The sequence below is a fragment of the Plectropomus leopardus genome, chromosome 9 (assembly GCF_008729295.1).
Source record: "Plectropomus leopardus isolate mb chromosome 9, YSFRI_Pleo_2.0, whole genome shotgun sequence".
NCBI lineage: Eukaryota > Metazoa > Chordata > Actinopteri > Perciformes > Serranidae > Plectropomus > Plectropomus leopardus.
Window position 1 is genome coordinate 27,893,828 of NC_056471.1, and position 28,000 is coordinate 27,921,827.

Below are 28,000 nucleotides of genomic sequence, written 5' to 3' on the forward strand. Positions count from 1 at the left end.
ATGAAGCAAAGAGCCAAGGTTGGAGTTGAACTTGCAACCAATGTGGTGAAGACTCAGCCATTGTACATGGAGCAACTGCTCTATGCACTGAGCCACCAATGCCCCCCAAACTGGTTGTTTTTTAGGGAGTCAATCAGGAGGCTTTCAAGCCATCAAACATGGTTGTTTTTTAGCGACCTGTTGCTGTGTTTCCACCAGGGATACTGTTGCAAAAGCAGTTGTTTTTCATAGAGACACTGTTGTGTTTAAAGCCTAAACACAATCACTCATTAACCACAACATTATTGTAACATAAAGAAAAAGAAGACATACTTTATTAATTACTGAGGGGATTTTTTTTTTTTTTGCCCAAGAGGCAAATTGGCATCTTTCCAGCTACCAGTCCAAACCCCATATGTGGTTCACAGAAGGATTTGAACTGGTGATCCTCCAGTTACAAAGCCATGCCCCTATTGACTAAGCTACTGCTGCCTCAAGAAATGGAAATTTTTAATGTATCCCCTCCATAATAACGTATAAATGTAGCATATTTGTGGTTTGCAGATAAGTATAAAGTCAATGTTTATTCTGGTGAACGGGTTGACCCTACACACTGTCAGTGTCAGATTTGTTGTTGGTCCCTGAGATTCAAAAGCAGTGTCTCTCTATTTTTTGGTAGACTCAGTAGACCACAATGCAATCCGAAACAACATTTTGCATTTAGAGTAAAGTATTCAGCGGATGAGTATAAACTCCAGTTAATTTGCACAAATACACAGATGTCTGTCATACAAAAAAGAAAAACATTTATTTTTATGTACAATAATACATACTGCAATGGATGTGATTTCACCTGGAGTGACTTTTAATTTAAATCTCACTGTTCATTTATTTATTTTTTTGCTTTTCACCTTTATTTGACAGGATACTTTGAGAGTGAAAGGTGGAAGAGAGAGGGGATGATATGCAGCAAAGGGCCGGAGCTGGAATCAAACCCACGGCTGCTGCAACAAGGACAAAGCCTCTGTGCATGGGACACCCGCTCCACCAGGTAAGCTATTAGGCACCTTATAAATCTCACTTAACAAAAAAAATAATAAATAGGCAAAGTCCACATATTGAATAAATAGGAGTATGACTTAAGTATTGTGGTTTTGTGGGGAATCCTGTAAAGGCTTCAGCATGTAACAGAGCAACAGGTTTAGTGACACTGGTCCCTGTTTCTGCATGTTTCTGCAACGATAGTATGTTTGGCATTTTTGCTCTACAGCTACTGTTCCCACAGTTGGTACATCAGTCAGTTTAGGGGCAAATATGGCTAGACTGGTGGTTGTTGTGGGTAAATTTAATGACCTACCTTTAGATGTGAGTGCAGAGATAATTTGTTCTGATGCTCTGGAAACCTCATTTTGTCAGAGTATTGTGGTTTCGCCATGCCAAAGTCATACATTTTCTATAAATGTCAGCGTATTGCTTGCATCAAAGAACCCATGACAAACAGTTTAAGATATGGGGAAATCTTTTATTCATATGGTTGTGCTGATAATGAGATACCCCGTTACAATGTCATAAGAATTAATCTATCCATCAGCTACATTGTTTCTCCATGTTTGGATTTTGGCCCTGTGTTTGAGTATGACATCAAATGTGCTGAAAGTCCAAGGCAAGTTGCAATATATTCAGATATCATCGGCCCGCCAGCCAAAGGTAAATCTGCCAGACAGACAGTACTTTCAGTGCTTAAATTGTATAACATGCAAACAAATCTGGAGGAAACAACACTGTGTGTTCGTGTACGCATGTGTCTGTGTTTGCCTGCAGCCCTGTCGTCACTATCCAGGTAAAAGTTCACTCAGGCGTTGTCGAAAGGGCTCACCCCACCTATTTGTCTTTTCGCCAGATTAAGAAATAGTTCCCACCTGTTTAAGTTCATAAAACAGTCATTACATCAGTCTTTTAAAACACTGGGAAATGGCTAATGATTGAGCAACAAAGTGGTCAAGCTACCTGATTGTAATACTGAACATCTCTGGTGTATATCTAATTTAAAAAATGTATTTAGTAGTTTGAAAATTTTAAATTTTTGAAAATTCAAACAACAAAAGTGACATTCATGTTTTAAACTGAAACAAATACATGTTCACATGATCTGACAACCATTAACCATGTCTCGTCTCTCAAGCAATGTGCTGGTAAAAAACTGCATTTGAACATCCAGTAGTTCCCAATTGGCATTGCTTTTCTTAACAAATGTTATATAAAACACCACAGAGATTTTACCAAAAAAATAATCAAATGAGTGCACTGTCAAATTATTCAGCTATTAAATGTTTGTTTTCTATATTTAGTAAGTAAAAGATATGACACACAGAGAAAGATTTTAACATAATGCTAAGTCCATTTTTAAACTAAAAATGCAAATAGTTAAATGGTTACAACTTCAAAAGCACATACATGTTTTATTTGTCTTCATGGAGAAAATTAATTTTCACAGCAGATGCATATGTAGCACAAACAAGTATAACATACAGACACAAAAGACATACAAAATTAGTACAAAAATGTGCCTATCTTGGTATTTCATCGTAAAGACTGATTTCAGGATAACATTTCTTCTTTAGAAAATTTCAACGACGCATCACTGTAGTCGTGGTAACACCTGTAGTAGCCTGCTGGCAATGCAGTTCACGTTTATGTGTTCATCAGTGAAAGATCATCACAGTCAGAACATTCAACATCAATGATGGATATAGAGAAAAGTTAATATGGAGACCATCAGAGTAACAGAAAATGAAAAGGCAAACATCATCCAGGGCGTATCGCACCAAAAAAAAAATAGAAAAAGATAACATTTGCTAAATTGCACATACCATATTCTTTTGTTTGTTATACATTAAGCTGGCTCAGGCAGCCAAATGTACAAGGTCCAGCACTGGGGTAAAATGCATTGAACACGGATTGATTACTGAACAGTGCCAAAGTGTCAGGGGCCACCTGGCCTTCACTTGCAAGACTGAAATTAAAATGTACCGACCAGGGTGAGACTCAAGACACAAAAAGACCACAAAGAGATGGAAAACTCTCTGTTGCCATCAGGGCATTGTTATGCATTATCTGCTTGCAACACTAACAGGCATCCTAAATCTTTTAACCCTTGGGCAATCGGACTTATAAATTCCCTGTAGGTGTCATACACGTGTATACAGTGTGGTCTATACCGTGTTGTTAAATTGTGCATATTATCAACTACTGGCACATACTATTTTCTATGTTCCTTGGCTCCTGGTGCACTTGCCTTGTTGAATATTGCAAATATGTTATGCATTTGTTTCATAGTCTTGACATGCTGCTCTTAACTAATTGCCCCTGGTGGGATTAATAAAGTTGTATGACTTGAATTGAGTTGAACTAATCTGAATTGAATTGAAAACAACCGCAAGGATACACAAACTGACCACAAAGCAACTGAAAACAACCAAAAAAACCCACAAAACAACCATATATGACACAAAATTATCTCAGAAACCCAAATAATTACAAAAATACATTAAACAACCATAAGGAGACATATAATGATGACAAAAAGACACAAAACCACCATAAAGTCTCTGTCTTGCTCCTGTGTAGGAGAGGTGGTGGGGCTATTTGTATATCAGTGTCGATGCATTGTTTTATAGTCTGCTTATGCGACTAAACTGAATTGAATGATAATCTAGTCAGATTATCTATAGACAATTTATATGCATTGCTTCTTGTTCTTTTTTTATTTTTTAAAACTTGTATTGTACTGAGCTGAATTTCAAAGGCACTACAATGACAAAGAAGAAGAGCCAGGGCGGCATTAGGACCCAGAGTCCACCGTCCTGAGGAAGAGGGCGTAGGCTCTGACAGCCGGTAGAGGAGGAAGGTGCCGCCACTGCCTAGCTGCTCGCGCACAACCGCGAGGTCCAGACAGCAGCGCGAGCGATGCGAGTCGAGGGTTGCGAGGAAACAGCCTAACTAAACAGAAACACCTCGAGTTTCGTCTTGTCTCAGCGGCGTGAACAAGCAACACAGCGCGGTGAGCATGTCGGTGCTAGCTCTGCAAGAGTACGAGTTCGAGCGACAGTTCAACGAGGACGAAGCCATCCGATGGATGCAGGAGAACTGGTAAGGCTACACTGCTGCCGCGCAACGGTAGCGCCTCGATTTTTAATCCCACGTTTCATTTTTTTCCTCCGCAAATTGAACGCGATGTGTGTACGTGCTGCGTGTGTATCGGAGGCTGTGACCGTGCACATGCATCCGCCTCGCTCACCGGGATTAAACCTCGCCGTATCCTGTTATATCAAGCTCTCTGTCATCACCCGCATATTGCTGCTTTCGTGCTCCGTGAAATGAACAAATTCACGCAGGCCTGCAGCCTCGTGCGGATGCGATGCTCTGCCACACTTCAAGCCTGCACGACCGCACCGGACGCTACATGGCACCCCGTGGATGCTTTGTGCATCTTTAACGGGCAGGATTTGTCCTTGATTTCCCCGTGATTTATTCTCCCGGCATCAGTTACCGCGATAGTATTGTAAAGGTCATCCATGGCTCCAGCTGCCTCATCCATGTAGACAGTCCTTGGCCCAATGGCACATTTAACCAAAGCCTCAGTCATGCCATGGTTATCACCTTCAGAGGAGATCTTAGTTATTTCAGTGAAAGGAGGCTAACGTTTCTGTGCAGGCATTTTTAAAGACTATAGATGTCACAGTAATTGTATAGAACATATACAACAGAGCAATAAAATATAAAACATAATTATAGATAGATTTACAATAAAAGAGATGATATACAAGGTAAATTACTTACTAAATGATTTTTTTTTTGAAAAATAAAAATCAGTAAAATAGCATAAGAGCAGACAGAGAGGTGCAAAGATAAAATTAAAAAAAAAGATTTAAAATCAAATTTAAGAATACATTTGTAGTCATGGTAGGGTCAATCTACAACAATCTGCAACCATTTTCCTTATAAATTCATCTGACTATAAGGGACTGTTCTTTATTTATCATAGGAGTGGGTGGCTGAGGTGTGACATTGTTTCATGTTTTTTTTTTTAGTTTATTTTTGGCCAAATTTGAGTGAAATAAAGTGATTTTGATGAAAAATCACTATTTTAAGCTTATATTTAGCAAAAAAGAAATTAAGATAGAAGCTTTTGTTACACATAATATGTTCAAAGACTGTCAGAAATGTGAAAATACAATGCTAATTTCTGCTATTTACACTTTCTTGCTATGATTACTGGAATAATTTTGGCATTTTTTTGAGAAAACATTGCTCCCAAATCTGCTTTTGGGATCTGAAGGCATGTTTTCTTTTAAAATTGGCAATAAAATACATTTAAAATACAGCCATTTAGAGTTAAATAGCCCTCCTCTAAACAAAAAAATTTGACAGAAAAGAAAAATTTGTGTGATTTCTTTTTTTTTTTTTTTTGAGACAACATGCCTGTAAAACCCACTTGCAAGTCTGTTTATTTTTTGGGAGGGGGGTCAGAGGGCATTTAAAATAAATATATAAGACAACTGTTTAAAGTTGAATTCCCTCCCCTAAGCCAACTGGGAAAACTTCCTTATTTATCAGAGTAGGGGAGTGGCTGGGGTGTGACGTAATTCCTTTTCTTCATCATGACTTTCCCAAGAGCCACAAATTTTTTTCTTGAGTCTCCCTGAGTGACTGGAAAATACATGATCCTCCCTTTACTATAAATGACCATATTTCACAGTACTAAATGGTGTGATTTTTGAGATTTGTTTTAAAAAAGAAAACACCTTTAGAACCCACTTGCCGGTTTTGGGATTGAAAGTGTGTTTAGAATGACACAAAAACATTTAAAGTTAAATGTCATTCTCTAAGCCAAATTAAAAAGCCTAACTCCCTCTGCAATGCTTAAAAAAATGATCTGAAATGCCTCCGCCGTTTTGCAGCCCCTCCTCTCATAAATAGCAGACAGTCCCTAATGACTTTATTGTGTGCAATCAACAGCCCAGAACTCAAATATTTCATTTGTAATCATATAATACTGAATAAAGTAGAAAATACACACAAAAGAGAAGCCAAATTCAGAGTGTTAGATGGTTTTGCTAAAAAAAGAGTACTGAAATCATTAAAATAGTTTTCAATTTACTGTTGATTTACTTTTGGTTTAATAGATTAGCCTTTAAAACGATACAAGTTATTGTAAAAAGAATGAAATACTTGTAAGTAATGACTAAACAAGCTGCAGCAGAGCTCTCGTAATGCCTGAGGAGTGTGATTTAACATGTCATTCTTGTCTGCAGTGTCATGTTTGCCCAGGGCAGTGTCTGCCAGGCTTTGCACAAACTGCAACATTATCCCAGACTTATGTCAATATTGCTTTGTGGTTGTTGTGTGCATTGATGCATTTCATATGTAGGTCATGTGCTGGCCCATCCAACCATCCTTTGCATGAACTCACTCACTGCGAGGTCATTATTGTCCAGGTCCGTGCCAGGTTGGGCAGAGAAATGGTTCTTAGCAAAACAAAATGAGTCATGCGTTAAGTTAGCATAGGCTTCATTAAGCATGCAGTGGCAGTTGGTTTGTAAATTGCGGCACACGGTGAGCAGGAGGCTGGCTTCTTGTATCATCTGTTTGGACTGCTTGGAGAAAAGAGTCACTTTTAGAGAATTATTTTGAACACAAATTTGGAGTGAGTGGAGCTCCTGCAGCCAGTCTCAGTTTCACTCTTATTCATTGAAAGGAAATCTGTGTGTGCGTGAGAGACGGCATGGCAGCAGTGTGTAGGAGCTGTCCATACCCTGGTACTGACAACCGACCAATCACGTTAATCTTCTGATGTCGGCTGACAGAGTATTAGCCAATCACGGTGCAGCTGATCTGTGCTGACTTCTCTGCGCTGCTCCTGTAGTGGAGGATGTCAGACTGGACCAGTGCACATGGCTGAGAGAGGCAACGACCACCACAGAAAATGGGATTTGATGGGTTGTTTATAGCGACTGACTAAGCATGACATGTTTTCATGACTTAAGGGGGAGACAGAGAAACAAAGAAACAAACAAGAATAAATTAGTTTGAAAGCAAGCATCATTCAAAATAGAAAAAAAAATAAAGCAGTTGTTTAGTGCTTGTAATAGGGAACTTGTATGTAACTGTAGTGCTTTTTTTTTTTTACCATGCAGTGGCTTAAACTATAGACTTGCACATTTTATTTATTATTTTCTCTTTGCACCTCCCAGTACTGGTTTTCATCATATTTTAACACTTTAAAAGCTGAGCAAAATGGTTTGACCTCTTTCATAATCATGGAAAGTGATGAGCAACTTAAGACGTGGCCCAAAAATTAGCCAGACATTAGTAAAAAATTAATAAAAAGTTGAAGGCACAAGGTATAAGGTAGATTTATTTGTCATTATTCAAAACGTAGTTAATTAACAAAATAAAAGTATATAAAAAGGAAACAAGTGAATGACCTAAAATCAAGTAAAAGAAAAAAAAAAAAGAAAATGGCCTCCAAAAAATCCTTAAAAAAAAAGAAATAAAATAGATGTATACAATAATTACACATAGAGTTTTCTGGATATTTTTCCCAAGAATTTTGAATTTTTTTCTCATTTTTAAAAACTAATTTCCAGTTCATTTTCTTGTCACCTTTTACTAATTTCTCGCCATTTTGCTCATTGCCTTTTTCCTCATATTTTTGAATGAAATCAAACTAATGTGCTTAGCTTTTCAGGGGTTTAATAGCTTGTGAATTCAACACAGCACAAGAAAACTGATGTTGATTCAGGTTATTATGGGGTTAATAAGCAAAATACGGCTGTATTTTCATTATTTTTAGGCTCATATAAATAGATTGGTAATAAATTGCAACACATTTTGTTAATGATTTCTTTCTCTTCTTTTGGCGCTGCTACACAACACAGCTACTGCCCATCCCATTGTAAACAACATACATGTGCACTGATGTAGGCTGAAGTTCAGAGGGTTCAAACTACGATGATGTCACCGTAAGTGTTTTGACTGCTGCTAAAAAAATGCCCGCTGTGACATCACTGATTGAGGTGAGACATGAATGTTTTTAAGTGTGAACCAGTTGCTCACATTCATTGTTGTAAGTGAGCAATTGAACACACCCCCTGAAATCTGACATAAACTTTCAAAAACTTTCTCACTTTTCTTTTTTTTTTTTTTACATTTTTTTTTTTTTTCCCTTATTTTTTTTTAATTCATTTTCCTTTTTTTTTTTTTTTTTACTAATTTTTTGGGCCATTTTTGTTTCTCAATTTGCCTCTCACCCAATTCCCATGTTTTCAAAAGAAATTAAGCCAAATTGCTCAGATTTCAAAGGGTTAACATAAAAAACCCATTTGTCACTATGGAGGCGGAGCTGACCACCAGAGGTGGGGGATCTGTGTTGATAAATTACGCTCAAGAAAAGAAAAGTAAAAGTAAGAATTTATGGTATATTTAAATTTGGATACTTCCAAACAATTATTATTAAAAAGTGGTCAGAATATGAGCCAAGTCGTGGTTGATTTTGGTATTATACTTTTTAGCCAGTAGGCTAGCTGGCTGACGTAATCTGTGGACTACTACAACCCTTACTCACTCAATTTTGCATTTATTTGATCTTATATTATCATTGTTAAAGGAGGAATACATATTTTCCCCAAATTGTTTTTCATAATGATAATTTCAGCTGTTGAATGAGACAGAAATCATTTTGCTTTGTTTAGTCAATAGACCACTTCAGATTATTCTGCTGATGAATCCAAATTATTTACTGTTCTTAGGTCAGCCTGAGGTGCTTTTACTTTTCATCACTCATAGTAGTGATACACGCAAAGTAAGATGTTTGTGTTTTGGAAAGGAATTGTTGGTCCTAAGCTTAAGTAATACATGCGTTTCAGAACAGACACGGTGAGACATCTATACACACTGTTCATGTACTGTGTATTCATGTCATTGTTCTGCGGGGATGAATGGAGACTGGTACACTGATCTGATGTGTTCCCCTGAGACTGGTAGCAGACAGCTCAGCATTGTGAAGCGAGGATGATTAAGCAGCCAGTTTTTAGAAGAGTAGGAAAAGGAAGAGGAAGGAGTGGACATGGACCTTAATGCTGTTGTTGAGCAACATGTCATCCTTTTTCTTTCCATCAACAAACATTATAATAGCAGGACAATATATAAGATATACAGTTTAAAACATGCATAGTGTACACCCTTATTAATCTCCACAGCACAAATGGCATGAGAGCGGTGACAGTTTGTAAATTTTGGCATTGCTTTTGAAATTGTGGGCAGCCAAACCAAAGTAATAAGCAATTGTAATATACATTCAAGGAAAATTGATGCCGCAGACCTAATAAGACAAATTGTTTCTGCATGCAAGATTAGGAGAGTGGACAAAAAGTTTCAGTACGTCAAATATTGCTGTCACCAATGTTTTCCTGTTATTTTAGGAACGTCAGCAGCATCACATAGCACCTGCTGGGACCTGAGAGAGTGCAAAGTGAAGTCGATTACATACCTGGCATCTCAGCAGGGTGATATTTGCCCGCCTGTATTCAACACATATCCTTATTTTAAATTAATTTATATCCTTCTTTGCTTTTTCTCTTATTTACAAAATTGAATATGTTAACTCTTTTTTACACATGCAAACCTGATTTTATCTTGACATTATCTGGAGGAGCTGTATGTAAGAAAATAAGAATAAGTTGGATCGGACATCAGACAGAGTGTACTCTTCCAGCTTCCTCATACAAAGTCCATGTAATGTCCGTTTGAGCCTATGCGTGCATAAAAATGGCAGATTGTCCTGAGAATTCACAGCGAGCTAGTGAGCGTGTTGATTATGTTTCTGTCATGCAGTTCATGCAAAACCAGTAGATAAAGATATCTGAGGGTGATGAAGGAGGTTTATTTACACAAAGACTGCATTAAAAGTGTAGCCAGAGATGATGAGATACAGGAAGTTCTGTCATTAAGACTGAAGCTGAAATCATGTGACGAATTCAAAGAATAGCAAGAGACTCAGTTGTTTGTGACAAAAATCCAAACAGGCTACGTGACCGCGGTGTAATTGGCATCATGTCCTGCCTCCTGCACGCTCTGTCCAGACGCCGCCCCTCATCTAAACCAAACAGAGTGTTTCCAGTATGTGAGAACGCTTCTGACCGAACAGCCTCCTGTTGTGTGCAATGAAAATAAAAATTAGTTGCAGCCCTACTGATAGTAGGACTGCGTCAGTGTTTTATGACCTGGGAATGAGACTCAACAATCAGCTATCTTTCTCCAGAGTAACATACTGAACCTTTAAAGTGCAGCCTTCAGAATATCTCTTTACAAAAAGAACATAAAACAACTGATTGCGTTCAGCTTGTGTGCATTTTTCTGTCCAACTATGCTATAATGTCTGCATTTAGTTGTGTAACTGTTGAAGGTTTAATCTTACATTAGCATGGTGGGAATTTCACAGGATGTTGATGTCTGATTTTGTTCTAGAAAACTATAGGTTTACATAAGTGATTTTACCTTTTCTATTGAAATAAATGGTGTTAAATTACACAGACTAACATCTAGACTTTGGTTACTCTAATTATACTTGTGATACCAAAGAGTTTGGAGAGATGTTGCTCCCAGACAGATTTTTTGGCAATATTTGGACTGTTGCCATTAGAGTTAAAACATCTGGCATGCTGCTTTATAAATATGTTCCTATAACAATGTCGAAAGCTCAGCTGCTTCGCTGCATAGCCGTTTGAAATTCAGAGCACATCAGCCACAGGCAGACTGCACGCTTTATGACATGGTGAAAAATCGTCATGCAAAAGAATCAAATGGAAATGGTCTAATGTAAGACGGCTGTGTAATATACTATTAAGGATTGTGTATGTCAGTCAGAGTGAGCATTTGCATTGTGTAGATGTATTTGAAATTTATTTTTCCCCCCTATAGCAATGCAGTTGATGTGATTCTGTGTGATGGTTACAATCTGCTGCAGTTTAAAAATGGCCAGTTATGTATCCTGTATGGCCAGGATTGTTTTGCAGTGTGGCTTTGCCGTCCAAAAGAGATCTGTTACCGTCTGTTGTACACACATCTCTAACCTGCTGACTCACTCTGTGCTCCCACAGACGTCATCATTCTTCATTACCATGCAGGTTGCTTGGAATCTATGTTCTCTGTTTTGAAAAGCTCCTGGGGTGGACAGCATCCCTACGGATCTGAGTTCTTTTGATGGATCTCTGGTGGTTTTGCTCTGGACTGATAACAAGCGATGCAGAGCTTGAGAATGCTGCAGTGAATATGAACAACAAGATCTTTGTTGCGGTCTGTTTTGTGTATTCTGTTAATGAATCCCACTTTTTATATGATTTGTCCGCTTTATGAGGGGTATAGGGATGTTGCACAGAAGTAATGCAGCTCACTGACGAGTCTTGAAGGTCAGGTTCCTACCTGATGAGTTCAGGAGATAATTCTCTTCCTTCCAAGTCTCATGTTACTTATTCAGTCCAGGAGCAGTGAAGCCTATTGTCCCAGAGATCTTGAGCCCTGCTGTTGGATGGATTAGACCAATAGATACCCTCGTCTTAAATTTGGCATCCGGGTATCATTTCAAAGGTCATTAAATAGCTTTTCTCTTGTTGGTCGAATTATGTTTGTTATTATTTATTTTATTTTTTTAAATCTAAAGAATTTAGCTGTTGTTTTTTTTCTATAGTGGATTACATTTGGAAGAAATAATGAAATAATACATTTCTAGATGTAAGCAGTACAGGCAAGCAACTAACAAAGGATACATAATAGGAATGTCAATGGTTAAACTTTAACTGTTTATTGGCTAACTGCTGTGAGTATATTTAACTGGTTATGCGTCATGATCTATGAATTGTAGGTCTGGCCCTTGAAAGACTGAGGCTTGAATCATCAGTAGGAGATAATCAGTCGACCAAGATTGCATCATGTCAGTCAGTTGTTTTTTCCGTGCAGTACTTCTGGAGACATTTTAATCACCAGATTTTGCTGCGGAGTGAGTGCTCTTACCTTTCACTGCTCTTTGCAGCAGCAGACATGCAGGCAGCGACACAGAGGGAGCGAGAGACCGCATTGTTAAGTGAAAAAGTGGTGAATTTACAGCTCACACCGAGTTACTATGATACAGTCCCTGACTTTTGCTAATATTTAGTGTAAGCGAAAATGTTGTTGAGCATTTACGACCTGTCGTAGCCTCTTCAAACTTTAAAACTTTGTATGGAAACAAAACAAATTGATGAATATTGGTATTGGTATACTGTCTGGTGGGAGCTGGCTCGTGGCACCGCTCATTTTTTGATTACTGCTAATAAGATGGAAGGAAGGATTAGTGGATGAACTTTATTGATCCCAAATAGTGAGATTGCCTTCATGCCAGTTCATGGCATCCCAACTGAACAGCGTTTCTATGGGAACATTGTACCCATCCTTCAGTCTCCCTTGATCGTTCTGTTGAGTAAATGGCTCTATCTTTAAGTGCAAATTCCCTTTAGCGTTGTTAACTCTGTTATCACTGTGAGCAGCGTTAGCAGTGACATCAGGCTTAGTGGTGCTAACATAGCTAACAATACTGAAGGGGGTTTGCGGCATGAAATGAATCTGCTCACAGGGGGTTACCCCAGTGTGGCCACCATGTTTCCAGAAGAACGCTGTCCCACCGCCACTAATTTTCATGATTACTGCTGGTAACGCTGTCCTGAAATCTAAAATCTAAATCCAGTGTGACAATGTGAAAACAAATCACATGAAAGCAAATAGCATCTATTATTTTGCTATATGAAGAGAAAATAGATGAATGAGTTAAATTAATTTCCCAGTGCAATTCTAGAGGTTCCTCCTGATGGTCATACAGTTGAATTTACAAGGCCTTGCTTTTGCATGCTGCTGCCATTTTAACGCGAGCAGCACATGATGATGCTGATCATTTCTGACCGTGTTAACCCAGAGTCCACCCCAGGCTTGATGTTTGCGAGGCTGCTCTCCTTTTCACGGCTGGTGAGGGCAAAGATGAAGATGTGGGCTGGCTCCTCAGGAATTACAGTCTGCCTGAGGTGTTGCTGCTTCTGGTTTCACTTTCAGATTTCATCAGGCCGTCAAGGAAAAGCTTTGATGCAAACAAGTGAAAGAGCTGTTTGTTGTGCTGTCTGTTTTATTTTGTATGCATTGGCTTACTGCGCATTTTCATTTTTGCATAATTTCTGAAAATATTTTTAAAATCTGTGTTGTTTTCATTTGATACCAGTCTTCATCTTCCCTGAATTATAAGAGCATGGCATCTTTTCTTGGCACATTATCTCCATCAACTTCCAATCAAGTGGAATAGCATTGCTTGCATGCAGTACGTAATTGCATTACTGTCCTCTGCAAATCCAGCAATGTGTATTGTCACCCATGTGTGACTGTGTTGATGTGTGCCATTTTTAGGTGCAAGTAGAGCACAAGATAGAAACAAATTTGTCACTCGCTCATCAAAACATTGGTCCATATACGCCAGTGGTCGTAAACTCTGCTGTGGACCTTTTGTTTGCTGAACAGAGGGAGAGACACAGTATGCATTAACATGTACACGAATAACCTGTTTATAATCAGGTCTTTGGAGTATTTCTGTGTTTGAGCATGTAAACACTTTATTCTGTTTATGGGAAACCTGAAAATGTTTGCTGGAGTGCTCTGGAAAAAAATGCGATGGATACAGTGAATATGATTAACCTGATTTCTCTGTGCTTATGTAGACACCATATCCCGAATATAATAATAACCTAGCTAAGCCCCATAAACGGGTTATTCATGTCCATGTAACTGCAATCCAGAGCCTGTATGTGTAGCCACAGTTTGTAGTGTTTTCCATCTCCATATCTTTTGAAAAGAAGCCTAGCTACTGCCTTTGTCGACTTTAGTGAAACAAGAATTTTCAGCATCTGAATCTGTGTAGAAGTTATATGCCTTTTTTTGTGAGAGGCCACTCACGCTGCCTCCCCTTTTGCCAATTGGCAATAACAGTTAATCAGCTGTTTGGCTCATGGCCAGTCTTTCACAAAATCTTGCGCAAGTCTGTGAATCCATTTGGAAGTTGTTGGTCAAGTGTTGGTTGATGTTGGTCCGTTGGTGAGCATCTGTTGCCCTAGTTTATGTGGTGTCGCCCACCATTGGCACTACTTTGCCCTTGTTGGCAGCTTTGTGGCCTAATCAGCATGTTGAATTTTCATCGGGGACGGCGAAGCCTATCAGTAAGAAAACACACACTGTTTCAGTTCAGCTCAGTGCACGAGAAGAGAAACAGGTGAGGAAAGCAAACAAAGGAATTAAGTCAAAAGGGCTTGATATTTAAAGGAATGTTTTATAAGGTAATATTTTTTTTTCAGCCATCGAGGACTTTAACAGAAACAGTTCATCATTGTTTGTGTTAAATAAATATTTGGTTGTTCAAAGTTAGGTGAGTTGTTAATGTGCTAACTGGCTAAGAAATGTCTGCAGTCTGCCCAGTTCGAGCGGGTTGTGTGTAGTCTTTGTGGTGTGTTTAAATGAAGTTTTTTTGGCCAAGACACAAGCAACGGTAGATGACACAGCAATTGGTTGCTGTCGCCACTCGTTTTTGATGCCCCCTCTTTTAGCCAATTGGCGAGAACACAGACACGCTCCTTCACACACACAACCTTCACGCCAAATTCCAGCTTCACTGGGCAAAAACCGTGGCCGCCAGAGGATGGGGAAATGTTGTGAGACTGACCAACAGAGCTGCTGATTGCAGCAAAAAATAGTTTCAATACAGTGAGTTGACAGTACAGAGATGCAATCAAGGTGCATAGATTTTGGTAAAAAATGTACATTGTGCATATACTGTGGAGTAATATGCAATACAAGCTCCCTCCAAGCCATTGGTCTTGCTGCTCAAAATAAGCATGACTCAAGATGTTCTTAAGCACTTAACAGGCTGAAATAATTACCACTCAACTAATGAACTCTTCAGATTCCTGAATAGAGAAATTGCCCCCTCATGTGGGCCAGCAGATGCAGAAAAAACTAAACCAAAGCATGAATGCATTTTGAAAGTCTGGTTACTTTACATTGGAAATTGCATGCAGTAACTGGGTCTGATGGGTGTGTTACTAACTGGACTAAAGATGGGTTCTCCCTGGTTGACAGACTTTTCTGTAATAGCATGATTTTACTTACAGCACCTCTTGGTATTATTTAGTGGTTTGCTGCTCGTCCTACACTTTGGCAGAGTATCTCTGCCAAAGTGAGATACTTTGAGATACCCCGCCCCCCGGGAACTGACACGAGTGACTGTGTGTGTTTGTGCACACATGCATACTTTAGTTGTACATACAGCTTCATGTGCATACGTGACACTGTAAACACAACCGTTGGTGAGACAGTTAGACACCAGCTCACTGGCCCAGGCGTGCAGACTCATCCTCAGACTGCAAACTCAGGATTACGTAACGGGTGAAATCTCCTGGACCAGCTAATACAGATCCAAGTTTCACAGCAGGTTATCCAGCAGCTTTATACAACACTGCGAGTGGGGGAGGGGAGGAGAGGAGAGGGGAGGGGCTGCACGAGCAACATCCTTATTATATTACCAACAGCACTACACAGGCTACGAGTACATACACAGACCACCTGAAACCTACATGATATAGAATACACCTTTATTGTGATTTACTGTTACAGTACTTTAAGATGATTTCTGCCAGTTTTCTGTACAATTGTGTGCCTTTTCTCTGATGCAGCTGTCTGGATATCTTTAAAAATAAGAGTAACAAGCCCTGGCAGTCTGCTAAATGACATGTTAAGTGGAACCCTCATTAACTGTGTTTGTTAAGGACCCTCTTTTGTTGGTCTCAAGTGGCACAGGCATCAGTGGAGTTTTGGTTTGTTGGCTTTAAATGTTCTTTACTCTGTCAGATGTGAACACTTTTTTTCCCCCTAATATTTTCAGCATGATTTGGTTATGGTGCAGACTGGACCAACACCCAGAGTCTCATATTTCAGAGAAAGAGAGGCCTGCTCTTGTGATACTTTTAATTTCTGTTGTATATTATTATGGTTACACATATTGATCGTGGTCTTTTCAGTTGGTGGTTTTATTATAAACTGATATTTTACTCATTACATTGGTTATCAAAATAAGGAGTATATAATACTGTCTTCTGTCAAGCTGTTATCATGCAGTATTTGTACATATACCTTTAAAAAGTACCTGAATTTGTATTTAACCCATGTAGTCATAAGCCAGCAACTTGTTTAACACCCACAGAATTGGAAAGGCTGTGATCACTTGATCAATGTGCTGACGGGAGTAAAGAATGAAGATGTGAAAAAAGGGGGAAAGTCTGCATAAGAAGGCAGGTTGGGATGGTGGATAGATCAAACAATCCCAGGACTTCCTCCAGGAGACTTGTTTGTGTTTAAGTTACTTTCAGATACATTGTCACCACGTTTCTTTTCCCTAAACCTAACCTTCTTAACCTTACTTTCCTAAACCTATTTTACTTAACCTGCCTAAACCTAAAATCAGTAACTTTACTTGCCTAAACATAACCCATATAATGTTCAGTACGTAACATGATGACCCCATTCGTGGGCTAATTCATTATATATCACAGGGATGTTGTAAGAATGTTTTTGTAGGATATCTTACAAATGATTGCAAGAGGATATGTTAGATTGAAAATTATGTTTTGATCCTTTACCCTCCGAACCACAGAAATGTGTAATTTCAAAATGTGTCAAGATTTTGCTGCGCAAAAGCATTCATGTAAATACTTTGAGCATATGGAAGTGATGCAGCGGATCTGGGACACTTAGACTTTACTAAAATGATGCTGCTGCTACTTACTGGTATCTGGAGGAAATCTCAGCAGGAGGGGAAACAGCTGGTTTCCAACCTTAGTTGCAGCAAGCAAGAAATCTCTGCTGATTCTGTCACTGCTTCATGCTGATCCTTCCCAAAAAGAGCTCTGACGTTGTAGTTTTTCATTTGTGCTGCCTCGGCCCACTCTGACAAACAGCAGAGTCAAACCTCTCTCTTCTCTCTATTATATATTGTCCTGTGTGGACAGAAGACAGGTTTAGTAGTGCCAGTTGCAATGTATTTTTGTATGAGTCAAGTTTTGTTTTTCTTTTGTTTGTTGCGATTATTAGTTTTGTCACTGAAATTTTGTTATTGGTACAAGATTTTATAAGCTTCTTCCATCTTATGTCACAACTTAAAGTCAATAGATCAGCTTGTTTTACCTCAAGTTTTTGCTTTGTTATTTGTTTCTAGGTTGTAGAAATTATTTGAAAAGAGAATTTAAGGAAGATGGGAGTCATAAATGATGAAACTGTCATAGATTTTAAGCCTCTGACCCTCAAAATACACACTGTAAATCCTGACTACAGCCAGTTACAAGAATAACTACTCTTCAAAAACCTTCATGATAAGTTAAAAAACAAATCTCATGACCTTGGCATTTTTGGACACTTTCTTTGTTAAAGTTTTTATCTTAAACAAAGAAGACATGGAGTTGTCATTTAGTAGTCCAATATGCACAACTGATACAGCAGTTAACATGTCATCTAAACTTACTAAAAAAACAGATCGAATACCCCTCGCCTCCCAACATTTAAGAAAGCAAGAAAGTAAAAACAAAATGCAAAAAGTTTGTCAGAACAGTGATGACACTTCTTTGACGCTTGGATCAGAAGAAAATCATCATAAATACATGTATGTTGGCTTTTATTTTTTTAAGTGCAGCTTGTTTCAAGTGCAAGAAAATCCAGTTGAAAGTAGAACTTCTTTGGGTGAATCTGCATACTGATGGTCAGAGAGTAGAGCTGCTGCGGCATTGGGGAGCATGAAGGGATGATGTGAATTCACACTGATGTCTCAAATACATTCCCGTGACTGCCGACATAACTTGGCTGCAGCTGGCACTTCAGAGCCGTTGCAAAGACAACAGCAGCACCTCCCCCACCACCCTCGACCAGCTTGTCAGCTTTGACCGTGCCCTTGGGTTTCTTTACCCTTTATTATTTTTTCTGACAGTGTAATCCATCTTCTAAACATAACACAGTAGGCTCTGCACATCTTAACCTTTGGCTTAGTGTACTTGTACAAGAAGATGATAAAACGCAGAACAAGACAGGAACATCCCTTCATACCTTTGTCCTATGGCTGAATCATTATATATACAGTATATATTACAACAGTCATTGGGATGCTTTTTGATACTGATATCATCTTAATTCTGATATTGGCTTTACATGGATAAAATATGAAAAAACAAATACATAATAAGGGTAAATGGTATTCCAAAATAATAATAGTAAGAAAAGTCTTTGGTCAGTTCAGACAGCACTTTCAATGAAAAGATATAGTTCAGATGGTTGTGAAAAAGCATTTTTGGTGGATGTTAATAGCTAGAGCCCAATGTGAGTCAGTTTTCATCTAATTTCAACATTTCGTTAATTAATTTATTTAGTTAACTATTGTTAAGCATTGTAGGGTAATGCACATATTTTTGCATTTTTCCATACTTTTTATTTCTACTTTCTTATAATTCTCTATTCTTTACATCAGAGCAGCTGTTAACATATCACAATGTCTCCCCGGGGATCAATGAAATATTCCTGATTCCTGTTCTGATACATCATCCTCTTTATTGTCAAGTATACTCTAGATGGGACCATAATTAACAAACTGATCATCATGTCATTAATTGATTGTCCTTGTTGAATGGATGTGTGATGCATGTGTTGGGCGTACATGATTCACCTGCTGTTTTGACTAAGTCTCGAATGTCTAGATCTGCTCCATCTGCATTCTTCTCATGCACTATATCTGCAGTATAGGTCCTTGTCCTTTTATCCATTGATCCATGACACTATTAAGACCAATATCACAAATCACAGTTTGCCTCAGAGGGCTTTACAGCATATGACATCCCTCTGTCCTTGGACCCTTTTATGGACAAAAATGAAAATTATTTTGCCATTGATACATTTTTATCATTTGATTTGAACCATTTTAAAAGGCTACTTCACACTAGCTCATTAAACTTTTCATTAAAAATTGGCCACAAGTTGACAGTTGCAGGATAATAGTAAAAACATTTTAAAAAGGACAGCAGACTGACTCAGTGACAACCTTCATACAACAAACTTTATCCAAACTTTTCGAGTATCAGCCAACATTAGCCATTCCTGAACAAGCATTGCTGTAGCAGCAGAACTGCTGAGCGTACTGAACTGAGAAAGTGTGTTTTGTCACTTATAATTTAAAGTTTTCACTTTTAAAGAGGAAGAATCTGTCATTTTCTTCAAGAGGTGTCATAGTCTTGCTTCAAATGATTAATCGGTTGTAAACATTTTTTTTGAAAAACATTCTGTGACTGATGATGAGGTGACTGATTTGAACATCGTATTAGGGCTGTGCGATGTGACAAAATATATCAGCTGATGAAAAAAAGTCTGTTTAATATTATGCCATATCATTTTTTTTTATTTACAGAATCTGATAATGCTTTGCGCTTTGATTTATTTAATTGTAACAATACTTTAACTTTACTATAACAGTACTCTAACTGGATACTTACACATTATAACAATATTTTAGTAATCTTTCATCAGTAATTAAATTTAACAGTATCCCATATAACTACTTGTAACTGTATTAATTGATTGAAAGTGATTGATTGACATTATTCTGACCTTTGACCTTTCAGCTTTGACGGCAGTACACTTAGGGGGGAATGCTGAGATTGTTGCTCCTCTTCGGTCTAACCAGCCTCGCTACAGTATGTAGGCCACTGTGTGTTGTGTGTTGCTCTGTTCTCCCCTCCTTCGTGTGTAGTTGAGAAACAGTGATGTCATTCTGCAGTCCGACCCTGTTGTCATTCTGTGAAAGCTGCTCCTTTCGACTTTGACTGGACTGCTTTGTCCTTTGTTCTGTGGAGGTGGCCTAAATCAGTTTGTGGGCTTCCTGCAAGAACAGAAAAGTGGCATCTTTCATTCTTGGCATACTGACGCACAATAAAGTCCATTATGTTAAACAGCTGACGCTGTTATTGTTATTGTGATAGCAATAGCTTAAGCTGCACGCTCTGGACATAATTTTCTTTTCAGCGAGGAGAGGCAAAGAAACATTGGGAGTTGATACTCACTGTGATAGTGATGAAAGTTTTTACTTATCATGCTTTTCCTCATTTTCTGTCTTATATGTGATATTATAGTGATGGAGGTTCATATAAAAAATGGCTAAAATTTTAAATATTGAGGTAAACATATGTAGACGTTACAAAAACCACAGGTTTCGTAGTGTTCCAAATACTCGGTTTTCAGCTGTTTTTTCTAATTTGGCTATAAGGTGATGTCAGATGGTGACAGATTTCTCTATGTGGTCCTCTGTTCCTGGCACTGCTACTACCATTAGGGAAACATGTGCACATGGTTGCTGATATTGTACATTTCTTTGTGATTTTGGACCATATTCCTTTTAGAAAATGTTATATCTTTAGAAGCTTTCACTTGTGATTTTTAATTAAATAAAGTGTTGCTGGTCTCCATTACAGTGTTTCCCTGGGTTGCAAGTAAGCTGCTGTAGCTACATGCTAACATCAGGGAAACCTCAAATCTTAGTAACCAGTGTTGTTAATTTCTCCCTGATTTCACTGTCATATTCCTGCTGGAACATGTCAATTTGTGCTCAGAAGCTTTTACTGGTGATTTTTCACCACAAAAAGTGCTGCTAATCTGTGTTATGGTCATTGCCCAGCTGCAAGTACACTGCTACATGTAGCTACATGCTAACATCAGGGAAATGTGTAATCTTGGTCGCCGATGTTGTTGATTTTTTTCCACACTTTGAGTTCATATTCCTGTTGGAACATCTTCAGGCGTGATAATTTTGGTTTTAAAGCTATTATCGGTGATTTTTCACCATAGAAAGTGCTGCTATTCTCTGTTACAACCATTCCCCAGCTGCAAGTTCACTTTTACATGAAGCTACATGCTAACGTCAGGAAGAAATGTAATTTTGGTTGCTGATGTTGCGCATTTTTCCCAGTTTCAGATCGTATTCCTACTGGGACACATCTGGATGTGAAGATTTTGGTGTAGAAGCTTGTATTGGTGATTGTCATGGTAGAAACTTCCGCTGTTCTTTGTTACAGTCACTCCTGATTGCAGTGGCGATGCAGCGATGCCTAGATGTGGATAACCTTGAAATGCTGGCCAATCAGAGCAGACCATGTTTTTTCGGGAGGGGGCTTAAAGAGACAGGCGCTAAATGGAGCTTCTCAGTTAGCGGGTGAATACAGTTGTCCCAACACAGATGGTGTGAACTTTCTTTTCTTCTTTTTTTTTTTTATTTTTTAATAAAAGCATGTAAACATGTAGAAACTCAAAATACAAGTATGGACCTGAAAACTTGAAGAATAGTGCCTATTTAAAACATAAACCTGGTCGTATTTGAAATGTGTTTGGAAGACAGGTGGGAAGAAAGGATGCTCAAAGTCAATCTGCAGCTTTGGTATCAAGCTGATCTTGACATTTTTAAGCAGTTGGTGACATCACTGCTAACTGATAATCGGCATAACATGGCTGACTGTTTTATAAGGCTGCCACAACAACAAAATTACAAATTAGATCTTCCAAAATGACCCTTAGGTTGCATAACAGTTTCTGTGACACACTTGACAAAAACTAATGAAAGGATTTTCTGTTATATATTCTCCACTCCCTGCTTATCACACAGCCACGTTTGTCTCTCTTTTTTTAAGGTGGCTTAGCAAAATGCACTCTTTTCCCTCTTTCTTGCCTAGCTACACACCTGATCAGCAAAACTATGTGCTGTCGCTGCTGCACCCCGCTGACGCTGCAGAAAAGAACAGGATGGATTGCTGTTTACAGGTTGCAGATGTCACGCTTCCGTGACAAATGTTTGCGTTAGTGATGTGAGTTGTGCACAGACCATTTCACCAGCATACCAGCGTGCTTCTGTACTGTATATTACAAAGACAGTTGACCTTGAATAGATTGTCCTATACAGAAGTTCAACTTGCCTTTTGTAAAGTGCAATTCTACATATGTAAAGCTTTAAATAGAATACTTAATTTCCACTCAGTAATTAATTTTAGGTTGGTGATTAAAGTTTTAATCATGTTCTCTTTGTGTAACCGCCAAAAAAGCAGCATGAAAACAGCCTGACTCCTGGGCCTTGTTATACAAAACTCATCATCCCAGAGGCTGTTGGTCCCAGAACTCAGAGTGTCTCATTCCTGCGGTCTGTGCGCTGTCCTCTGAGAGCAAACCTGTTTTCATTTATTCATAAATTTCAACCAAGGATTTTACAGTACATACTTACAGTTAACACACGTTTCCACATCTGGCCAGTGAACCTACTGACACCTGCAACCTTAACATCATCAGTGTTCGGGAGTATGTAGTTACATGTAACTAGTTACAGTAATTAAAGTACAAAATAGATGTAATTGCTATTAGTTACTGTAAGTGAGAAAAAATATGTAATTAAATGACAGTTTCTTATTAAGATGTTGGTGATTTCACAGAGGTTACATATGAAAATAAATATTTTCAGTAAAATGATTATATGTTTAATTAAACATCCATTCTATTTCTTTTTGACTTTCTTCGGCATATCTTTGTCTTTGGCTTATCTTCACCTAAGCTGGCATCCAACAAAGGGGCTACCCTTGTCGGTTTGATGTGGTTTTGGTATTAGAAGTCACACTAGTAATCTGTAACCTATTACAATTCAAAAGTAACCCCCCTAACACTGACCGTCATACGTTTATCTTTTCCTAACTTTTTTTTTAGGCTAATCCTGCTCCAATATCACTCCGCTCCCTGTCCAAAAGACCAAACAGCCTTTTCCGGCAAAGCTGGTCTGGTTTTAGGCAGCATGCCCCCAATCTTCTGCCTGTCCCACTCAGCATCCAGTCTGTCAACTCAGACCACCTGCGCTTTGTAATTGTGCTGAGCTCTGGGAAATGCTTTCCTTCAGATGCAGTTGGGCCAGGTGGTGCTTCAGCACAAGCCTCCACTTCTTGTGGCGCAGCAGTGATCCCTGACAACTCAATTAGGGCAAACAGGCGTCACAGGATGGAAGTGAATAGAAGCAATAACAGTAAACTGACAGCTAAGCATTTAGTGACTGTTGGAGCTGGACTCCAATCTTTAAATCATTACTTTAGGCGTTGCTTGTGAAGTCAGTACAGCTATTGCTTGTGCTCTGTATGTTGTAGTTATCATAGTGGCGCTGCTGGAAATGGAGCAGTGAGAGAAGCAGATTTTAGGTCGCATACATTAATTTTTTAAACCTGGAAATTTGGGGTTTCTAATGGCATTAAATGACACTACTCTCTTTGTAACTACTGTCAAAATGCTTTTAACTGAAATCTATATAGGAAAAGTCCCCTGTAATTTGTGTGTAGTTACATGGCTGAAGGAATGCAGTGTTCATGGTGTACAGCTGTGTGTAGTTTTAGGGTGGATTTCTTACTGATTGCTGTTTGTTGCTCACGTATCATTGTGCTAGGACTTATTTTGGTGTCTTCTTTTATATTTATTAATCTTGCACTATTTTTTATTTTTACGTTTATGCAATTTTATCTTGTTGACTCCTCACGTTTGTTGCAAGAGGTCTGTTAAGCAGCTTGTGATTGTATGAATATTAAGCAGAGCATTGCTGAAAGAGACCAAACATCATCAGCACATTAAAGAGGAGCTTTGGTATTTTTTGACATGGACTCTTTTTTCTTATGTTTGTGTGTCTAATGGGAAAAACAATTTTTAAAATTGATCCAGTATGTAGAGAGAGTGCTGCAGCAGGCAGCGGCGAAACAGGCTTAATGAAACCACTCGGGACAGGTGTGCATTGTCAGTTTAGGTCCACTAAAAGTGCTTGTTTTTCAGATTGTTACTATGAGTGTCTTACAATATTACAGAAAGGACCTCACAGAGAACTGAAACGAGGACTGTTTCCAATTCAGAATTATGCCAGTCGAGTCAGATTTGGCTGTTCAGGACAAATATTTGACTATTCATTCCTTTTTTCCCCATATGTATATGCTGTGGGCTGTAAATTCACCACTTCTAAGCAGAAGCAAATAGATAGTGTCATTTTGGAGCCTTGTGGTGCAAAGTCTGTCATCCTTCGGGCAGCTGCCTCTGTGTCCTCAGCTTCCTGTACCAAAGAGCAATATTAAAGTGAAGAGTGCTCACTCTGCAGCTAAAATTGTGGACATAAATATCCTCAGAAGTACCCTGCACTGCCCACTGACTTGCAAAAAGGTCTGTTCTGTTTCCAAGTCTCGCCAAAGGAGAGATCTTGTTCCGCAATCTTTCCCTTTTTCACATTTACCAAATCAGCTACATATTCAGCCATGGCACTTAAAATTTTTTCAATAAGAATAAGATCTCTCCAATTTTCACTTGCGTTTACACCATTTTCTTCGTTACCTTTCTTGAGATATCAGAATGAGACTCATCGTTTAAATAAATACCAAATTATCCCTTTATGCTGTGTCGGTCAAGACAATGAAAAGTTGAAAAAAAATTATCTTTGGTCTTTTTGTGTGTTTACAGGAAGAAGTCATTTCTCTTCTCTGCGCTCTACGTTGCCTTTATCCTCGGGGGCCGCCATGTTATGAAACAGAGGGAGAAGTTTGAGTTGAGGAAACCACTGGTGCTATGGTCGCTCACGCTTGCCCTTTTCAGGTGAGAAAACGCCAACATTATTAATGCCGGTATATAAAAATCAATTTTTTTATCAAGAAGAGTAACCTTTATTATGTAAAATAAGGGCCAGCAATTTATCCATGGCATAATTAAATGGCATTGTCTGATCAGTGGCCATTCATGGCATTCATAAACATTTCTTTATGTGTACTTTTCACAAATAAATATAATGTGTAATTACTCTGAAAAGATAAAGATTTGAAACCTCTTGTTGTTCTCTTGTCTGAGTAGTTTGCCATTTCTATCCATAGTGTAGAGTTCATCTGTCACAGGAGGCATATATATGATGTGATATTATGGAGCCAAAGCACCTCTTTACAGATCAAGTACATGGTAAATAAATCACTTAGTGGATTGATTTTAACCTTTTGAATCCCGAGAAAATTGGTTTGATTTCTTTTAAAAAAAACAAGTAGAGAAGGCATGAGCAAATTGATAAGACATGGTCAAAAAATACCAGAAAGTTATGAAAAGATTACCTGAAAATAAGCAAAAATTAAAAAAAAAAACAAAGTAAAAAGAAAAAAACCTACAAAAAGTGCTAAAATGAGGGAAAATGTGTTTACTTTATGATGTATTTTTTTGTAACAAATTTCTTAATTTAAAATTATTATGATTTTACATATAATTTTCTGGACATTTCCCCTATTTTTTAAATTATTTTGTAATTATCTTCCCCTCTTTTGTAAGACTTTTTTTTTGTAACTTTCTTGTCACCTTTCACTAATTTCATGAAATTTGTGGGACATTTCTGGCCAAGTTGGACATTGCCTTTTTCCACCTTGTTTTCAAATGAAATCAAACCAATTTGCTCGGGTTTCAAAGGTTCAAATAGCCCGTGAGAGGCATTTAAACGCATCACAAGAAAAGTGATACTGATCCAGGTTTCAAAGTGTTATAAAAGGATGCACTGGGATTTATTTCAAACCAACAAAAAATGTGGTTTAATTGACATGGGATTCTGTACAGGCTCCCAAAAAGAATAGATGGTTTGTATTAAATAAAAATTATACGTACTTTCACACATCATTGAAGCTCCAGCCATCAGTAATGAAATAACCACACATTTTCCCACTTTAACAATTTCTTACGTCTGTTTTGTCTCTCTGTCCTTGTAGTATATTTGGTGCCATCCGTACTGGGAGTTACATGATGTACATCCTGATGACAAAAGGGCTTAAACAGTCAGTTTGTGACCAGAGCTTTTACAACGGGCCTGTCAGCAAGTTCTGGGCATACGCCTTTGTACTTAGTAAAGCACCAGAACTCGGTAAGTCTTATTGCATGTCTCATATGGTGTGTTGCATAGACTGTATATAGATATGTATATGTATGTATCTTTATATACAGTCTATGTTCTGTTCACTGGGTACGATGTGCTTTTAGACAGTTCAGATGTAATAATGCCAAACTGAAATATATAGTGTCACTGAACTGCAATTACAATTATTGAGTCATCCAGTGTTCTGTTGTTAGTCGAAGTGTGTCCCGGTGTTAGAGTTAACACATACACATTAGTAATTTCATACAGTTACTGCTGTAACAAATTGGAGGAGTGACAGTAAATTTTGGCATCATAGATAAAATTTGGCATTAAAAAAAGGAGACACTGGCACTGGACAAAGCTCCACTGAAAACTAAATCGCAGGCATTACAAATTGTTTAATTTTTTGCAGTCTGATGTGTATTTTTGATGATAGTCTTAAGATTTTTTCCTTCATGTCACTCTTCACTTCACTTGGTCGGTTTCATTTTCATGCTGACAGTTTCTTTTTTCTTTTTTTTTCTTCAGTTTAAACTTTCTGTCAGTGTTTTGGTATGGAGGGGGAAGACTTGGAGAAAAGTGTGATTTACATATAATTTGTATATGACTCACTGTCCGCCCCAGGGCCTGTAATCGCCACACATCTAGCATACAGCATTTTCTTCCATGAGTTCACCTGCAACTCCCAAACGGCAAATATGTTAAGTCTGTTTCCCTCTGCCCCCGTATGTGACAGACGATGCCAGAGAGAAACAAACTTACTGGCAGTTTGAGCGTTCCAGGTGAACTCATGAAAGCCGTTCCTGCAGATGTACAGTAAAGCCAGATGTGTACTGCATTTAAAGAACTTATACTATACTGTTTGCTGTGGTCAAGCCAGCTGCAGTTTGGATTTCGTTTATTTTTTAACTACAGTGAACATGCTTAATACGCTACTGTTTGGCAAGTCACATTCTGGCCAAAAATGTGAACTGAGCTGCTGATTTTGCCCTGATATGCATCAAGAGGAGTATCGTGTTTAGCGTATTGAGTGATATTCTGACAGAATTTAGCACGATTAACAAGTTAGTTTATGGAGTTTAATTTGGTTGCAGTAGTCATGAAATGTATGTAGAAATGGGATTTAAATTGCACATTTTTTCTCCCCCTTTATTTAATTATTGTTTGAGGATGGAGCTTTGAAAGACAAAGGGGTTTCAGAATGTGTATAATGTTGATAATTGTTCTTGTTAATGTAATGTGTTATTTCTGTGTTGGACCCCAGGAGGACGAGCTAATGAGACAGCATTAGCTAATGGGGATCCTAATAAATAAATATAAATAGTAATAAATAACTGATTAACTGATAAACGTCCTCTGTCATACCTGCAGGTGACACTCTGTTCATCGTCCTGAGGAAACAGAAGCTGATCTTCCTCCACTGGTACCACCACATCACCGTGCTGCTCTACTCCTGGTACTCCTACAAAGACATGGTGGCTGGCGGCGGGTGGTTCATGACCATGAACTACTTGGTCCACGCCGTCATGTACTCTTATTACGCCCTGCGGGCGGCCGGCTTCAAGGTGTCGCGCAAGTTCGCCATGTTCATCACACTGACCCAGATCACCCAGATGCTGATGGGCTGTGTGGTCAACTACCTGGTGTACTCGTGGATGCAGCAGGGCCAGGAGTGTCCATCCCACATGCAGAACATTGTGTGGTCTTCCCTCATGTACCTCAGCTACTTTGTGCTCTTTGTTCAGTTCTTCTTCGAGGCCTACGTCGGCAAGTCCAAGCTAGCAGCCATGGCTGTCGCCAAGAAGAGCGAGTAAACAAATGCCATATGTTTGGGAAGAAGGGAGATAATGAAGAAAAAGGGAGTTGGAGATGGAGAGCAGGGACCAGTGACTTGAGATAATCTGTTAGGGGTTAAGGGTTGTTGGAAAGAATGATGGGTGATGCAGAGGT

At 38.5% G+C, this 28,000-nt stretch overlaps 1 protein-coding gene across 2 annotated transcripts; it reads left to right on the forward strand.

The window, feature by feature from the left end:
• Window positions 1-926: 926 nt before the first annotated feature.
• Window positions 927-28,000, forward strand: elovl6 (ELOVL fatty acid elongase 6). Of its 2 annotated transcripts, none has more exons than XM_042493331.1 (4): window positions 927-1,030; window positions 24,634-24,765; window positions 25,905-26,056; window positions 27,422-28,000. In XM_042493331.1, exons 1-4 carry the CDS (start codon window positions 939-941, stop codon window positions 27,862-27,864), a joined length of 819 nt encoding a protein of 272 aa, XP_042349265.1. In that variant the 5' UTR covers window positions 927-938; the 3' UTR covers window positions 27,865-28,000. The 2 variants fall into 2 exon arrangements, with proteins under 2 accessions (XP_042349265.1, XP_042349266.1); XM_042493332.1 differs by lacking the exon at window positions 927-1,030 and adding an exon at window positions 3,895-4,128.